At 40.9% G+C, this 16,548-nt stretch overlaps 1 protein-coding gene across 1 annotated transcript in view; it reads right to left on the minus strand.

Moving 5' to 3' along the window:
- Positions 1-351: 351 nt before the first annotated feature.
- Positions 352-16,548, minus strand: part of cd2ap (CD2-associated protein) — a 68,826-nt gene continuing 52,629 nt past the window's right edge. Inside the window, exons 15-19 of the mRNA XM_084377912.1 lie at positions 13,066-13,181; positions 11,039-11,122; positions 6,314-6,537; positions 5,517-5,580; positions 352-3,163 (exon numbers count right to left, since the gene is read on the minus strand). Coding sequence (XP_084234038.1) covers positions 3,122-3,163; positions 5,517-5,580; positions 6,314-6,537; positions 11,039-11,122; positions 13,066-13,181 — 530 coding nt within the window. The 3' untranslated portion in view covers positions 352-3,121. The remainder of the gene's footprint in view (positions 3,164-5,516; positions 5,581-6,313; positions 6,538-11,038; positions 11,123-13,065; positions 13,182-16,548) is intronic.

A 16,548-nucleotide genomic window follows, 5' to 3' on the forward strand; every position in this document is an offset into this window, starting at 1 on the left:
CACTGGCCAGAGCTCACGAGCATATAGGTTAGGGGTTGGAACTCAGATTGACCGGTAAATCTTAAGTTTGCCTTCCGGCTCAGCTCCCTCTTCACCCCAACGGTCCGCTACTACACCCCACAGACAGGAGTCAGATACGATAACAGACGGAACACATCACCCGTCTAATTTCACTGTGAGCTGCAATTTCTCGGAAACTCCGTCTTTCATCTGAGCTGTCGATACTTTTCACTCAATACTTACAAGAATGCTGCAGATTTCAAGCATGAAGAAGCCTCAAGGTTGTTGCGCGGCTGTGAACACTCAAGTAATGCTCAGCTCAAAGGCCAAGAAAACACAGAAGAGAGTCTGTGACAGTAAATAAAGATGATATTTATTCATTTTTGAGAAGAATCTCAGCTCATGCAAGGATACAGCTCTTGTAAACAAAATCACTTGAAAATATGTTATAAATGTGCACAGATTTCTTTTCTTGGTGTCAAACTCTGGAATGTACAATATGTGGAAGTTAAGCTGCGTTACAGACATTACATTAAGAGCCGTCACCCAAAGCCCACAGTCCCTCTTTTCCCACATTGTGATTATTTCATCGCCCGGCCACATTGTTAAAGAGCTGCTGTGCTAAAAGGAATTTATGTTAGGCATTGACATAATGCAATGTCATGCTCATTAAGGTCGGGTATACAGTATCATCTTGGTCAAAGCACTCTGGAGTCCAGACTTCGACACTGTGGACGCTGTTACATTTGAATGTTTGCCAGCAGAAGCATGCACACGCACACCGAACACATGCGACGAAGCCTGAGGATGATTCAAAAGCAAAGTAACACTCGTTTAAGACATCAGTGAGATATGTATAAAGATATTTAAAACAAAAAAAAAGACAGTTATACCACATTTGAGTTGAATTGGGGGGGGGGGGCTCTTACACTTGGTACTGTAGCCGTCTCCATTTCTCAAAAGCTGCACAGAACCACAAACTGTACATCCAGAGCTCAGGGCTACAGGTTAGAGCCGACAGAGGGTGACTCATCCTACAATGCATTAGTTAGACTTGCACTGTAGCCCTGAACCTTGCTAGCAGTGATGCGAGTCCAGTTACCCGGACATTAAAGAAAGATGAGGGCAGCTGCAAATGCTTTTGAGAAATAAAAACAGGAATGTACAGTAAGTAAGTGACCCATTTCTTTTCTGCCTGAGCATCCATTTAAAGCCCCTCTGTGTAAGATTTTAACGTGTGGTGGTATCAAACAAGTCTAATTGTTGCTGAGGCTGTAATTCATGCTTTGAGCTAAGTGCTAAAATGTGACAACAAACGTATGTTTTGTTTTGTTAGCACAAAGTAGGGCCTTACGACAATGCTGTGATATTTTCAGGCTACATCGTGATACAGGATATATCTCTTCATATTTTGAATTCATCAATAATGTGGATATAATGACTCAGTGGGTAAAGACATGTATTAGAACAAGTAGATCTGTCTGGTAAGTTCACTATCTCTGTAATGAACCTTTAAAACCAGGAAAACAGACAGACTGCTTTCCAGCCTGGTGTTAAGTTACCTTAAAATTTTAAATTTCATCCTCTCAGACTGTGAATATCTGTACAAAATTTCTTGAAAATCCATCCCATATTTACCAACATGTTTCAGTCTGGACCTAGAGAGGAGAATCGACAAATCAACTGCTGGACTCTTAGTTTTGTCATCTCTAGAGCTGTATCAATCTGCACTGGGATCCTCACATTTTTCTACGTACAAAAGAATCATATGAAGGATTGTATGAACACATTAAAATTCTGCACACAGGGGTTTGAACTCAGCGCTCCTCTAACACAGTTAACATAAAGAGAACGTGAGTTCATTTCATTTTTATTCCTGCTCCCTACCGAGTGCTTCCAGTTAGCTTCACGTGAACTTGGAATGTGGGAAGATATGTAGACTAGAAGACAGACATGTACAATAAGGACAGGACAACTGATGGGTGCTGTGCAGGCTCATGCATTACACATTACAGAGCAGGAAGGCTCCTCGCAGATCATGTGATTCACTTGAAATCAAAGAGAGGTGGGAGGAGGAGAATGGACCGTGACAGGAATTAGAGGGAGGGTGGCCAGATTAAAAAGAAGAAAGGAAGAGCAGGTTGAAGAGATGATCAGAATGAGGATGCCAGAGCGCAGTCTTTCTCTCCTTTCTTGTGGGTTGTGCCTGTGTTACCTGCAGACTATAACTCTAGCTAAACCTGTTCGAACATTCCCAGAGGGTGAAACAGTTTGACAAAAATAGAAGAGACCAGCACAGAAGAGGCCCTCTATATAGTATTTGACTAGGCATGTCAGTAGACTTAAAAAATATAGATATACAATATCATGCTGCAAAATTTCCAGACACCATCATGGTATATGTAAGCTCCCATTACAAACATTTAATATCATTTTGTTTTTAACAGGCACAGTAGTGTTACCCTGGATAGGAATGCTAGAAACCATATAAAAGACAAAAGAAAAGCTCTCTCTGAGGCGCTGCAGCTGTGGAGTGGAGTACTGCCGCAGACGCCGTGTAGGAAAGGAAAATGATTTGCTGTTTGGATCAAAAGAGGCTAACTGAAATCAAACATGTTCTAATTTTTAAAATTAACTATTTGTGCATCACATAAAATATGAGAAAGAAAATCAGGTGAGGAAAACAAGCTTCCCCTGCTTTATACAAAGTCAGTAGTACTGAGAGCGAACCTCCTCCCTGAGGGGTTCAAGGAACGCTGGAGTGAAGGGGAGAGAGCGTGAGTGGCAGAGTTGTCCAGCGCAGTAGTTTAAAGTAAGGCCTCAGTTGTTTTTTTTTTGTGTTGGCAAAATAAAAAAAAAGAAATAAAGAGAAACATATACATCTGTAACTTAATTACATCTAGCTTGAAAAAAAAATTATATGTGCAAAATGTAAATCTTACAAAGAAGGGGAGAGTTTATTTTTTGTAGATCACTGGGTAGGATTGTGCTCGGGGTGGTTCATCTGATTCCCCACCCTCTCTCCGTCCATTCTATCTGCCCGTCAACACCCTCCTGCGCTCTGGTTGGTCGACAGGCCAGCAGCTGACCTTGAGGCTTGCTGTTGATTGGAGCGAGGGCTTCACGTCGAGTGGACGCTCCGCTTTAGTTTCTCTATCTCCATCTGCGAGGACAAAATGAACAGACACGCACAGAATGGAGATTAGGACACTGGAAAAGTAGACCCAGCCTGGCAGAGTAACACAAAGGTCTGTATCCTCCAGGGAAGTTTGAGCACACGAAACAGCCAAACTTCACCCCCGCTGTGAGGCACAGCGCTGGAGGCATCATGCTGTGGCAGGGATTAGGAGAGCTGGAATCACAATGAAGCCACGAGCTGGAGCTGCCAGCGTCTTTGACAAAGTACAACCCTCATTCCAAAAAAGTTGGGACGCTGAGTAAAATGTAAATGAAAACGGATTATTTTCAACCTATATTCAGTTGAATACAGTAGAAAGACATATCTAACGTTCAAACTGGTAAACTTTATTGTTTTGGGAAATGTACATGTTCTGAGTTTGATACCTGCAAGACTCCATCATCTTCAAACACTTTCAATAAGACACAAGTCTGGACTGCAGTCAGGCAGATACTGTACCCGCACTCTTTCACTCTGAAGCCACGTACAGAATGTGTCTTGGCGTTGTCTTCCTGGATGAAGACATTGTTGTTGCGAACCCTCACGGCCAACCACCAACTGTCTTACCCAACAGAAAAACTGTCTCCCGGCACCACTAACATATATCCCTGTGCTGGATTTAAAGGGGTCTTTGTCTCTGCATCACATGTCCGTAAGTTAGCTGTGTTCAACCTCACGAGCTAGAAACAAAGTTAGCCAGCTAGCTATACTGAGGAAGCTAAGAAAACACAAATAACGAGAGCATGATTGAGAGAAATGTACGGAAGCTTTTTTTCCCACCACATCACAAGTCACACAGGAGAAAATACTTTAAATCAGCCTCAGAAAACGGATCACCGGGACAAAAAAAATTCTCACTTGCCCCTCAAGGCTTCCGTAGAAACACGCTAACAGTGACCCACAGAAAAGAAACACCGTTGTCACCAATGTAACCGAGCATCTTAGGTTAGAAAATAGTAAATGGGACATGATGACGTAACTAACTGCACTGAGCAACAACAAACTTCTTTTCATGTCCTCATGTCCCAAACACTAACAACTCCTCCTCCCGCCAACTCTGAGGGGACACACTACTTTCTTGTGCTCTCTGGTGGATGGCCTTCAGATCCCTATGTTACGATGCTGCAGGGCTCAGAAGTTGATGATTGTCAGCCATCAGTGATGAACGATGACATCGTCTACCGGCCCGACCCTACACGATGTCTATAGTAATGTGGACTCGTCAGACCACAGATCACTTTTTCACTTTGCATCAGACCATCTCGGATAAGCTCAGGCCCAGAGAAGCTGGATGTTGTTGATATATGGCTTGCTCTTTGCGTGGTACTGTAGTCTTAACTTGTATTGTAAATGCAACGATGAACTGTGTTTAAGTCAGTTTTACTTATTGATCTCCAAATCACTTTTCATGTACAGCGGGTCTAGACCATACTTTCTTTTATGTAGTAATATCGTTAATACAACCATGCCTACAACAACAACAACTCCTATGAAGAAATATCTGAATGAGAACCAAGACAAAAGCTTTAAAGTCCTGAGGGATAAGAAGCCTGATGGGAATCTCTTAATTTATTTCACAATCTGCTGTTTCTTCCCTGGTTTGTTCATCTCTTCCTGCAAATCTGTGGAAGTAGGTGTTAACCGTAGGGGGTTTGAACAAATCTGCAGTTACGCGCTCTCTCTTTGTGTGTGTGGACTGTGTAAGCCTGGGGTTCTCTGCAGGGGATCTCTCCTCCTGTGATGTGATTTATATCGGTGCCATGCTGTGAAGGGCCGGGCCGTATCCACTGCTATTTCAACAGAGAAATCCAATGGTCAGGCTCCTGGTGCGGGGTCACGGCAGAGGACACGGTGCTGAATCTGTTGACTGCAGCGAGGGAGAATGGGTGCTGCTTGATTGGAGGTAGATGGAAAAGTATTCTAAACTCCTCAACTTAAAATGTGCATAAAAGCATTGTGGGGGTAAGGGGGCGAAAATTAGCACGTCCACCCATGTCACAGCCGATCAGAGCTAGAGCCGCTAAGCACCAAACACATGAGACTTCTTCAGAGTCATTTGATGCGGGAGTGAATGTCGATTGTACCCGTTCCAACTGAAGAAAAAAGCCAGATGTAGTGGGTTTTCCTCAGCCATTCTCATCACCCCTCTCACTGCTGTAATTCTCTGTTTGTATGGAGGCGAGAAGTCACGACTACAAGTGCCTGTCAGTTCTGCACTGCGTTCATCATTTGCTTGCCAATCATTGTATGTGAACAGATATTATCAATATTTGGCTAAACTAATGACAGAGATTGATATAGACAGGCCAGCATGTGTTGTTATAGGGATCGATGTTACCTGCAGAGCAACGCGCTTTAGCCTCTCCTCATCCAGATCTCCTCGTAGCTCTGCCATCTCTTTCCTGGACACACACACACACACACACACACACACACACACACACACACACACACACACACACACACACACACACACACACACACACACACACACACACACACACACACACACACACTCATTAGCACATGTATAACCCTGCAGCATATTAAGTTTTTCCGATTCAAAATAAAGCTTAAATGCTAACACGCTGTTAGCTAACGTTCTAACAACAAAAGCAAAGTGCAATTCTAATATTAGCATGCGTCGCTGCATCTAAATCACTAGACTAAATTTATGATTAATGCTCAGTGACCCACATTACATGTATGTTTCTACTGAGACATTGTTTTAAACAGCCAGTTCACAATATTTAACGTGACAGCCTGTCCTATATACCCAATATTATGGTATATAATTGTACTATGATGTGGGATATGCGGTAACATTGGTTGGAAAATTGCTGCAGGCCATGTAAATGCTTGACAGAATTTAAAGTGATTATTAATTCAGAGTGACTGGAGTATTGTGTAACGTGAACGGGAAATCTGAGGCTCAAAAGCAGCATGTAACTTCTGTCAGATCTTATTCTGTCACTCAGGTTTGTCCTGTCACTGTCAAAACAGATGCACACTATGTGTTCTTTGTAAGAGATGGATGTAAAAGCAATTTTCTACATGCTTGGATCATTGCGTGACACATTCAGTTGTCTCTGCTTTTCAAGCTAGCATTTTCTCATCCTCATTAAGTTTCATTACATTTGCTGGGCCTTGAGCAGCTCCACAGACATCAGCAGATCCTTCATCTGGCTCCTCAGCTCTTCCAGCTGAGAGCTGGACTCTTCGGGCTCCAGCCGGGCCCTGCCACCCACCGAAGTGATCACATCTGAGCTTGGGGCTAGAGCAGGGCTCGGCTTTGCCTCGATGCTGGCCGTGGCAGGCCTGTGGAGTGACGGTGAGTGGGATAAGGTGTTTGTGGAAGGCTGTGAAGATGAAGAGGACAGACAGATTACACCTGTGTGGAACACTACTGGAGGGATGAACAGCATGATATTTGGCCATAGGACATAAATGATTCATGTCATCTTCATACTCATAAAATCATTCAGTGATCCTTTATCCAGGGCTACGATAGAAATGATTCATCACATGATAGCGCTGATCACAGAGCGTAACAATTATTGGTTTGCAGTGACCCTTCCTCCTATCCTGTCAGGATATAGGATATATGATGACTCTGACTTCATTTTCTGCATCACTGAACTCTCAAATGAACATTCACCTTTACAAAGAAAATCTTTATGCAATATATGAGTCACAATATTCATTTCTTTTTAGTTTTCTCCCAAACATCTGCTGTATGATCACGTCATGCATTGCTGAGTTCTTTTTAAGCGGTCATGACTTCCATCATGGAATAGAAATGCTTCTATTTTATCAAACGTTACAATGTACACCAAGTGACCTGCATGACCGCCGTGTTTTTTTTCTCTGATGTGTAATCTCTATAGGCAGCACTTCTAATGGCAGGAAATCTCCCGCTGTTTATATGTATAGAACTTAAAGATACTCTGTTGAGTTGTTGAAGATAGTGGAGCTAAAAATGTAGCAATGGATATAAACAATCTAATATTCAAATTCCTTCACAAAAATCAGCTCTGCAAATTTTATGAGGAAGGAAATGCGTTCAAGACTAAATGTGTTAAACCTCAAGGATTCACAGTGAATGTGAACATAACAGAGCATATAAAGCTATGTTTATTATGAATGTATATTAGTTATATTAGTCAACTCTTTAGGAGCTGTGCTGCTGACAGAACCGCTGGTTTTGAGACTGGTGATAATGTAAAGTGGATTCAGTTAGGTTGGGTTTGAGTTGCTCTTCATTTTTTCCTTACATATTCCAGTAAAGCCAAAGCATCACATTGACGATGTACTTCTACCACAAATTCCAAACCAACCAAGTTTTTGATGCCTTTTCCTTAGATTGAAATGAAGATGTTAGACAAAGGTCAACGTTCCTTTCAAAGCACTTGCTGGCTGATTGGTCTGCAACCCTCTTCTTCTTTTCAGGAACGTTGATTACATTCACCAAGTAACACATTCATACCTTGAAGCTGCTCAGTGCAACCACTGTCTGATCTGCTGGCCACTGAGCAGCTTCTCTGCAACAGTTGGGGGATTAAGGGCACCTCAGTGGTGGTAAGTGTAGGAAAAGGTTCATTTAAATTCAAATATAATTTTGCTTTAATTCTGATATTCTTTTGAATAAATTTCTTTTCATACATATTTGAGGTCTTATTTTTTTCAGTTGCAGATCTTATATTTTCAATTTCAAATCTCATTTTTTTTCATTTAAAATCTCATTTTTTGGTTTCAGATTTTTTTTCCACTTTCAGAGTTTGGGGAGGGGCGTGACATCAACTGAAAGGGGCGTGGTATCAACAGAGAGGGGCGTGGGCTTGTGCGTGACAGCACAATAAAGAAGGTTCAGGGCCTTCCCCAATTGCGTTCCTTCAGGAAATGTGGGTACTTGTTATATTTAACAAGCTGTTTAGACCACTCTTGGCAATTATCAACATATAAGAGCAGTAAAATATGCCAGACAAAGTTTAACAGCCATGCTTTAAAAACTGATGTTTCCCATTTGCATATAAGACTGTGAACGCAGCGCAGTATCACCGATTACAATGGCTTCCTCCTCACCAGGACAAATCTGTTGGCAGGCGTGCAGGTAAGAAATGCTATTTTTAGAAGAGGGACTGTGGAAAATGATCCTCAATATTTGTAATGCATCTGTGTATCAGTCAGTTGTGCAGCAGCACAGCCGGTGTGAGCACTTCTAAATGTGCTCACACAGAATCCCAATACACTTAAACCAGTGCAATAATTTAAAGTATTTTAAGGACCGCAACACACTCAAGCCCCTCTCAGTTGATGCCACACACCCCACACCAGATCAGGGCCAAAACTCTGAAACGTGAAAAAAAAATCTGAAACCTAAAAAATGAGATTTGTACATCCCATGTACAGAGGTCTCGTCCTCACTGCAGCACCAGGATTCAAGTCCAACCCACAGCCCTTTGCTGCATGACATCCCCACTCTCTCTCATCCCATTCACTGTTATCTCTCCAAGCTATCCTATGAACAAGACCTGAAAATACTTGAGGAAAAAAATGTAAAAAGTAAAATTAAAAATAAATAATTTATTCAAAGGAATGTCAGAATTAAATCAAAATTAGATTTAAATTGAAATGAACCTTTTCCTACACTTATTTTCCTTTCGAAAATATTTTTGAGACCGGGCCGAGACCAAAGTTACCAAATTTTTATCAAATCTTTTGGCCTTGATCTGGCTTCACAGTTAAGTAGATTGCCCGTTACAATGCCATCTTATTCCTGGAGTATTTGTTTAAATACAGCACTAAATCACTTTCTGAGTGTTTCACAGAATACTTCAGCAGCTCCCGTTTTTTAGTTTCAACAAGAAATTCATGTCTCCTGCCCCAGAGGGCTCACAAACTCTGCTCTGCTCTTGCCCTTCACTCTTCACCTGTGACCAGGGTTAGAATCTCATTTTGAAACAATAAAAGTGTTAGGAGAAGGACATAGGAGTCCATGTCTCATAATTTCACCTCTGGAAGTCTGAACCACTGGGTTATGAGTGCTCCAAGCTAGGCTTTATTTTGACTGCTTTGTCTCACTCCCTGTGTGTGTGTGTGTGTGTGTGTGTGTGTGTGTGTGTGTGTGTGTGTTTGTTCTTTAACTATATGATGGCCTGATCCTGTGTACCCCCAGCTGAATAGCAAGGTCTAATTAGTCTTGGTTGACCATGACCAATCGAGACTAGATAGCATCGAAGGCAATTAATGAAATGCTGAACAGGAAGACTGAACAGCAGGTGGCCCTCCCTCACTTTCTCTCTGTCCATTTCCCTCTCTCCTTCCTTACTTCTGTCGCCCTCACACAACATAGAAGGCTGTCACACTGAGTGAGGTTGTTTGTGGGTAAAAACCAAGAGCCAATTACAACACAGGTTTTTTAAATGCGGGTACATCTGCAAAAAATTGCCTATTGACCACAACAGTTGTAACAGAAGAGAAAACTACAATAGACCCATTGTGAAAGAAGCGCCTTTAAAAGGGTGGATCAATTCTTTTGAGCATCAATACCCCTACGAAATGACGAAATTAATTTGAGCCATCTGATCCAGTAACATTTGGAAAGGCTAGAAGTTATTTTATCCCCATTCAAGTTAGCCGAGAACTAAACTGGAAGTTAGGCGGCTCAGTCGGTGATCCAGATATTTTTGGCTGAGAAGTCGAGCTCTTTTGGCTTCAGAACACCACTGAGCAGCTTTCATAGGAATGAATGGGGCACCGCCTCCAACACTGTGTCCAGTTTACATGCCACCCTGGATGTTGATAATGCGTCATCACTTTGACGGCAGAATTTGGCGTGTTCACCCAGGTCTTGCGTTTAGCTCAAAGTTCAGCTGAGCTGAGGTTTGAAAACCCAGGTCTACTGCAGGGTCAATTGGGTGTAAACGCAGAGTTGACACATTCCCATTGCCCAATCTTAGCAGGTTTAAGCGTAGTTTGAACCCCATTCCAAAGATCATTACAATTCAGCTGTATTCAGAAAAAACATATTACCTTCCGCAGATAAAATGCTGTGTTAGACAAAATTATTTTAATAATTATCACAGTTAAAAGTTAATTATTTGTTTCTTTATAATTGATGTTGTAATCCACTTATGGTAATAATGACGTATTATTATACTACTGGTATGTCAAATCTCACAAAGTTGAAGATATCAAATAACAGAGAGAGCTCTCAGCCTCTCCTTTAGCTAAGCTAATGCTAGCTAAAGTTCACAGTATCAAATACTGACTGGACAAGATTTTGCTCACCTATAAACATTCACATATTCAAATGAAGGTAATTAAAAAGCTTAATGTGATATAATAAATTGAACTTGAGGGATTACAACTGTTATTGACTATTTGCTAGTGTTAGCCGTTGGTCAGTGCGCGCCAGCTAAGCTAGCAGGTTGCATTATCATGAATTAATTTCCAAGACTTTTCATGACGGCTGTTGTGTAGACTGTGAGAGAGAGAGCAGAGATAGAGAGGATACAGTCACTGGGAAAAACTCATGCATGTAAACTCTATTTCTAGAAAACATTGATCTTCAAGTTAAATCATTTAGAACCATGAAGAGGGAAGCCCCCAGGACGACAGTGGGATCAGTGATGTTGTCAGGTGCACATATTCACAGCTCATTCTTTTGTCTGGCTGGTGATTGGTCAACTGAAAGCATTCCTTGTATTAATATCAATCACAATAGAGTGACGTCTCTCTCTCTAATAAACCATTACAGTGATATAGTGACAATGACATGTTAAAAGGATATTGAGCTCTTTGTAGTGGCCGCCCTCTGTAAGTTTCATGCAATGGGTGAATAATGATGCTCTAAGTTACCTTTCTGGTTTCTGTTAGCTTTGGTTTGGCTGAGTCCTCTTCATCGACCTTGAAAGATTTCTCCACGTTCACTTCCTTGTTGGGCTGCAAGGGAAGAGTTTTATTAATTGATGATTTGCATCAATTATTAATTTGATTTTCACTTAACAGCCTATAACCTGAACTGATTTGATTTGATAATCTGTCAGCATTCAGGGAACGTCTTGACTCAAGTCACCGCTCTGAAAGATGATCAGAGGATAGGAAGGTCTGCGATTAGACCCCCAATGTGAGGAGTGGACATTTCACAACAAATCATATGGTCACAAAGTGGCTGTCTGAGTGCAAATTGCAGATTTGTGTTTCAATGAAAACACACACACACACACACACACACACACACACACACACACACACACACACACACACACACACACACACACACCTCGCCTCCTCACGCAACCTTGACTATGTGTGTGCGTGTTTGTGCGTATGTGCGTGTGAACAGAGCGTGACTGAGAGCGGGTGAGTGACGGGAAGTGACAGGTCAGAGAGTTGAGGGCCATCACAGACCAAAGGAATCCATGGAGACCAACATCAATTTGAGAAGAAAGTGAGAAAAGAAAAAAGAAATGTGATAATGAAAAAAGGTATTGGAGCATAACAAACCAGACTGAAGAGAAAGCTTGTGAACGTTGTGCAGCAGGTTAGGCGGGGAATCATAAAATAATGCTTCTATATGTAGCATTTAATAAATAATATAAAGAAACATGTTGTCAGGTTTTGGCATCAGTACCTAAAGTCGGAAATCACATTTAAGCTCCATCAAAAAAATGTAAATGATACCCAGACCTAGTTGCAGGGATTCATAAATTGGAACCATATAACACAACTGTCTGTGGGATTATCATAAGGTTGGCCTTATTGGATTGTATTTGATGATATAAGAGGTAAAATGATGGCAGATTAGGTTTGGGATTCTCCAGTATATTTTTGGATCTGGATTAAGTCAAGCTCACAACTAAAGTTACAATCAACTAGAACTCAGAGATCCAATTCAGACCTGCAATAACGTTTTGTAAGCTCAACAGACAAAGAGTTTTTAATGGTAGCCTAATAAACATTTACAATCTGGAGCTACAATCTCAAAACAACATTAGGGTTAGGCTCGGGCGATTGGACGAATATATTGCCAATCGCCCATCGGCTGAGTCCATCACGGTTGGTTTCATTTTTGGCGATTTTTGTCATTTTATTTTGCTTAATTAATGGTCTGCCTCCACAGAATTCAACACGGTACATATAGTTCATAATTACTATGTAGAGCACAATTCAAAGTGTGTGCGTATATGAACTGGCAGCTTCACACATGATTTCCGACGAGTCTTTCACAAAATGGCGGAGCTGAAAGTAAAGTTAATTCATAAACCATATTTGAGAACTACATCAAAAAAAGATGTGCAGTTTGCACCCCGATCGTTAAAATAGGACAGGTATGTTATCCTGATCTCCCACCTGTTTGCTCATTTAGAGGCTGTGAGCGAATGGGTCCTTCTGCAGCCTCGCCCCCTGCGGCCCCAAAGCACGCTAAACTTTTTTACTGCATTCATGTGGTGTCGGAAGATCCTAGTTGCCGAGTTGTTTTTCATGTGAATTATCCCATTCCGAAAGTCATTTTTAGATTTTTTCCTACATCACATGAATGCAACACACACACACAACTGCCGAATATATCGGCAACCGCCGGTTGATGGGCTGACGGTGGCCGATTGGAAATTTTTTACATATTACCCAACCCTAATTAGGGTTATAAGTGATGCTTAAATGTACAGTATATTAGTCACTGTACTGACAGGAAACTAGCTTTAAATATTCAGAGATACAAACATCTGCAGTAAAATGCAAATTGGAAAGAAATAGTAACAATTTTATATATTTAGCTTTTTCTTAATATCCCATCATGTAAAAATGAGCTGAAAATCACTAAACTCTTCACAATTTGCTAATCTGCAGTCATAATCTGCGTGAGAGTGCTTGTGTGTGCTCACCGAGTGTCCTCCACCAAACTGGGCAGGCAGCCTCCTGCCAGGCATCTTTGGTCTGCTAACAGTGGGATGAGAGAGCTTCTCCGAGGTAGACGACAACTCATCAAAACTCATCAGATCTGTTGAGAGCAGAGAAGGGATGCAGAGAGTAAATTGTTTTTAAGAGGGGAATATTTCTTGACTCAGGAAACATCCCTGAGTGAACCAACACTTCTAATCTAATTTCATTTAATTTGGATGCAGTCTAATGCTGGTGAACAGCTTGGGCCCGGGTGCATTTCCTGCCACTTAATGATATGAATGATATAAATGATATTAGTGGCAGAGTAGCAGAAAATCAACTGTTTAGAATGCACATATTTTTGTCTGAATGGGTCAAATAAATAGACAAACACAAGATCTGCACATTTCATTAAATTCAGCCACATTCCTATAAAGAAAGGAAATATACAGACAGTATGTCTTTTGAACAGCAGTCTAAATGCAAAGATTTTCTGGTTTTAAGGGGGAAAACACATTTCATGTTCTCTATAGTAATATCCATGAACTTTAATGCTGAAACTGTGCGCATGGACATCGGCAGAATTTCCCTCCTTAGGTGCATTGGCAACAGGCTAAAGCTAGCCTGAGAAAGCCACCTACAGTAAGCACCAGAGAAGAGTTAATTTATTCTGCTCACCATGGCAGGTTTTTTTTTTCTATAGAGAGAAGGAGGATTAAACAAGGTAATCCCTTCCTCTCCTTTTCTTCAGGTTGTATAAGGTCTTATTCTAAATGTCCATGGTACCTTGAAAGTGGTATCTCAAACACAAGCAGTGTTCAGAAGGCTTGAACTCTCTTGCTTGACTTCATTAACGATTAAATCTGCACGCATACAGTGCCGACATTTCTTACTAATGATCAGGTGGATTATCACGTAGCCGATGAATGGCTAAATAGCTAAGCAACAAGTGATGCTAAAGCTGTCCGTTTCCATCAGTAAACTTTGTAGCTAAATCTCCATTATTTTCTCCATACAGCAGGGCTGCACGATATTTCATTTCAGCATCAACATCGCAATAGTGGCATTGCAGTAAATACAGTGTGGTAACTTCCCCCCAAAAAATAAATCAACAAAATTAAATTAAATCAAAAAATATAAGTTATGTCACATGTGATACAATGTAGTCTATCTTTTTAAAGGAGAATTTGAAAGAGTAATAACCAGATATCAGGACATAAAACTAAGCATCTATTCATCTCTACAAATCAACATTTGATGGTTGAACAATCATATAGCCATCAGTGCTGAAAAAAGTGTTTAAATTGAATTGAATCGTGTCCTTGGAGAACTGACAATCCTCTTAAATAAATGTATAACCAGAACTACCACCTGGCGCTTATATACTGTACCTCCGTGCCGTACAGTGAAAGTAGTTCACAGTAGAGCTCTACATTATAGAATAGAATATAAAGCTCCTAAGAAGCTACAATATGATACAAGGCTGTGACCTCACAATATTAGGTTGCAGTGACCTTTGACCTCCAAAATCTAATCAGGTCACCCTCGAGGCCAAGTGTGGATTTGTGCTGAATTTGACAGAAATCCCTCGATGCATTCTTGAAATATTGTCCTCATAAGATGTGAGGTCACAGTGAGCTTGACCTTTGACCTCCAAAATGTAATCAGTTTATCCTTGAGTCGAAGTTGACATTTGTGACAAATTTGAAGAAACTCCCCCAAGGCGTCCTTGAGATACTGCTTTCAAAATACATAACGTCACAGGGACGTTGGACAACCAAAATCTAAAACAGGTCATCCTGGAGTATATGTAGATATGTATTCCAAATATAATGAAATTCCCTCTCTGCATTCTTGAGATATCGCATTCACAAGATGAGAGGTTTCAGAGACCTTTGACCTCCAAAATCTGATCTGTTCATCCTTGAGTCAGAGTGGAACTTTTGTGCAAAGTTGGAAGAAAACCCCTCAAAGCGGGGGCGGACAGACAACCCAAAAACATAATGCCTCGGGCCCTGGCGAGGCATGTTAAGGGATAAGACAGGGATATTGAGGAATAAGTGGATGGAAATGAAGGCCACTGAGAATTTAGAGGAAGTCTGTTTGTGCCTGTGTACGTATGAGCACAATAAACTTAAATGGAAGAAACCATGAGTCACTCCCACTTTTTTGATGCAACACTGAAAAACTTTAGGGACTGTTGTATAAGAGCACTTTGCAGCTACACTGTGGTAAACTGCTGCAGTTAGAAAGAACTGCCTTTTATGGCAGGAAAGATTGAATTTTCATGTTCCATGGTGATGCGTGTCAGACTGAATTCTGGTGAGAAGAGAGGAGTTTTAGCACCCATCTATCACCTTCACGGGGCATCTGTCACAAACAGAACCCATCAGTGATAAACCTTCAGATCTGCTCTATTAAATACATCTCTGATGTCTTTTCTCTGTGACCTTTCAGCCTCCCTATCTGTTCCCTTGTGCCACAATTTATCACTGAACTTGTTTCTTCCACTCTCGAAACATCAACCTTCAATCATGTCTGTGCCTGCTTCTTTTCACAGTTACTGTACCTCACCACCTCCTCGCTTTTTTGATTTCTCTGACTCAACCGAGCTCTGCTTTTCTTGTGATGGTCATGTCAGTTAAAGCGCTCCTTGTCTCTCACCATTTTATTAACAATCAATGTTCCCAAACTCACATTCACACTTACAATATGTAAAACCTGACAGCTGCAGACTGTTGATTGCCAGTGTTCTGACGGTTGATGAGGAACAAGGGATTCTTTAAAAGAGCGTCTCTGCCTCAACTCAATTCAGTTCAGTCCGCTATACACAAGAACGCTGGTTAGGATAAACTTGTGATACTTATCACAATTCTCAGCTGTGCTGTTAGGTTATATCTCCACTAGTGGAGAACTCTATCTGCTGCTGTGTTTGTACCAGGGACAGCAATCATAATCCACAACTCTGTACAAGCGCAGGTCATTTGAAAACAAGAAAACTGTGGGCTTACTATTTTCTTAGGAAGACAACAGTTGGCAGATATTTATTTTTTCTTTTTGCTGTAGTGTGCATTGTTTTGGGTGTTCCACCTGCATTATCCTTCAGGGGACAGTGTATTACGTATTCACAAAATACATAACTTTTGTCTTGCAAAGCTAATTATTAAGTTAGAAATTCTAAAATGTATCCAAAAGCTAGCTTTTTTGAAAATGAACTACACTACATAACAGTTTTTTTTTTCTTTCTGTTAACATAACGTTGTTAATGACCAACAAATACACATTTTCAGCAATTCTGAATTGAATGGTAGCACCACCACTGCTGTATAAAGATGACCAAAAACTGTATGAACCTGGTTTGATGGAATGAGTGAATATTCCAGACACTAAAAAAAACAATTTCTAAAGAATATGTGCTTGACAATACCATTCAGTTTTCTCTTAAAGTCGCCCTGCACTCAAAAATGTGTTTTTCTTCTTGTTTG

Source organism: Pagrus pagrus, assembly GCF_965226575.1.
Source record: "Pagrus pagrus genome assembly, chromosome: 16".
Classification (NCBI taxonomy): domain Eukaryota; kingdom Metazoa; phylum Chordata; class Actinopteri; order Spariformes; family Sparidae; genus Pagrus; species Pagrus pagrus.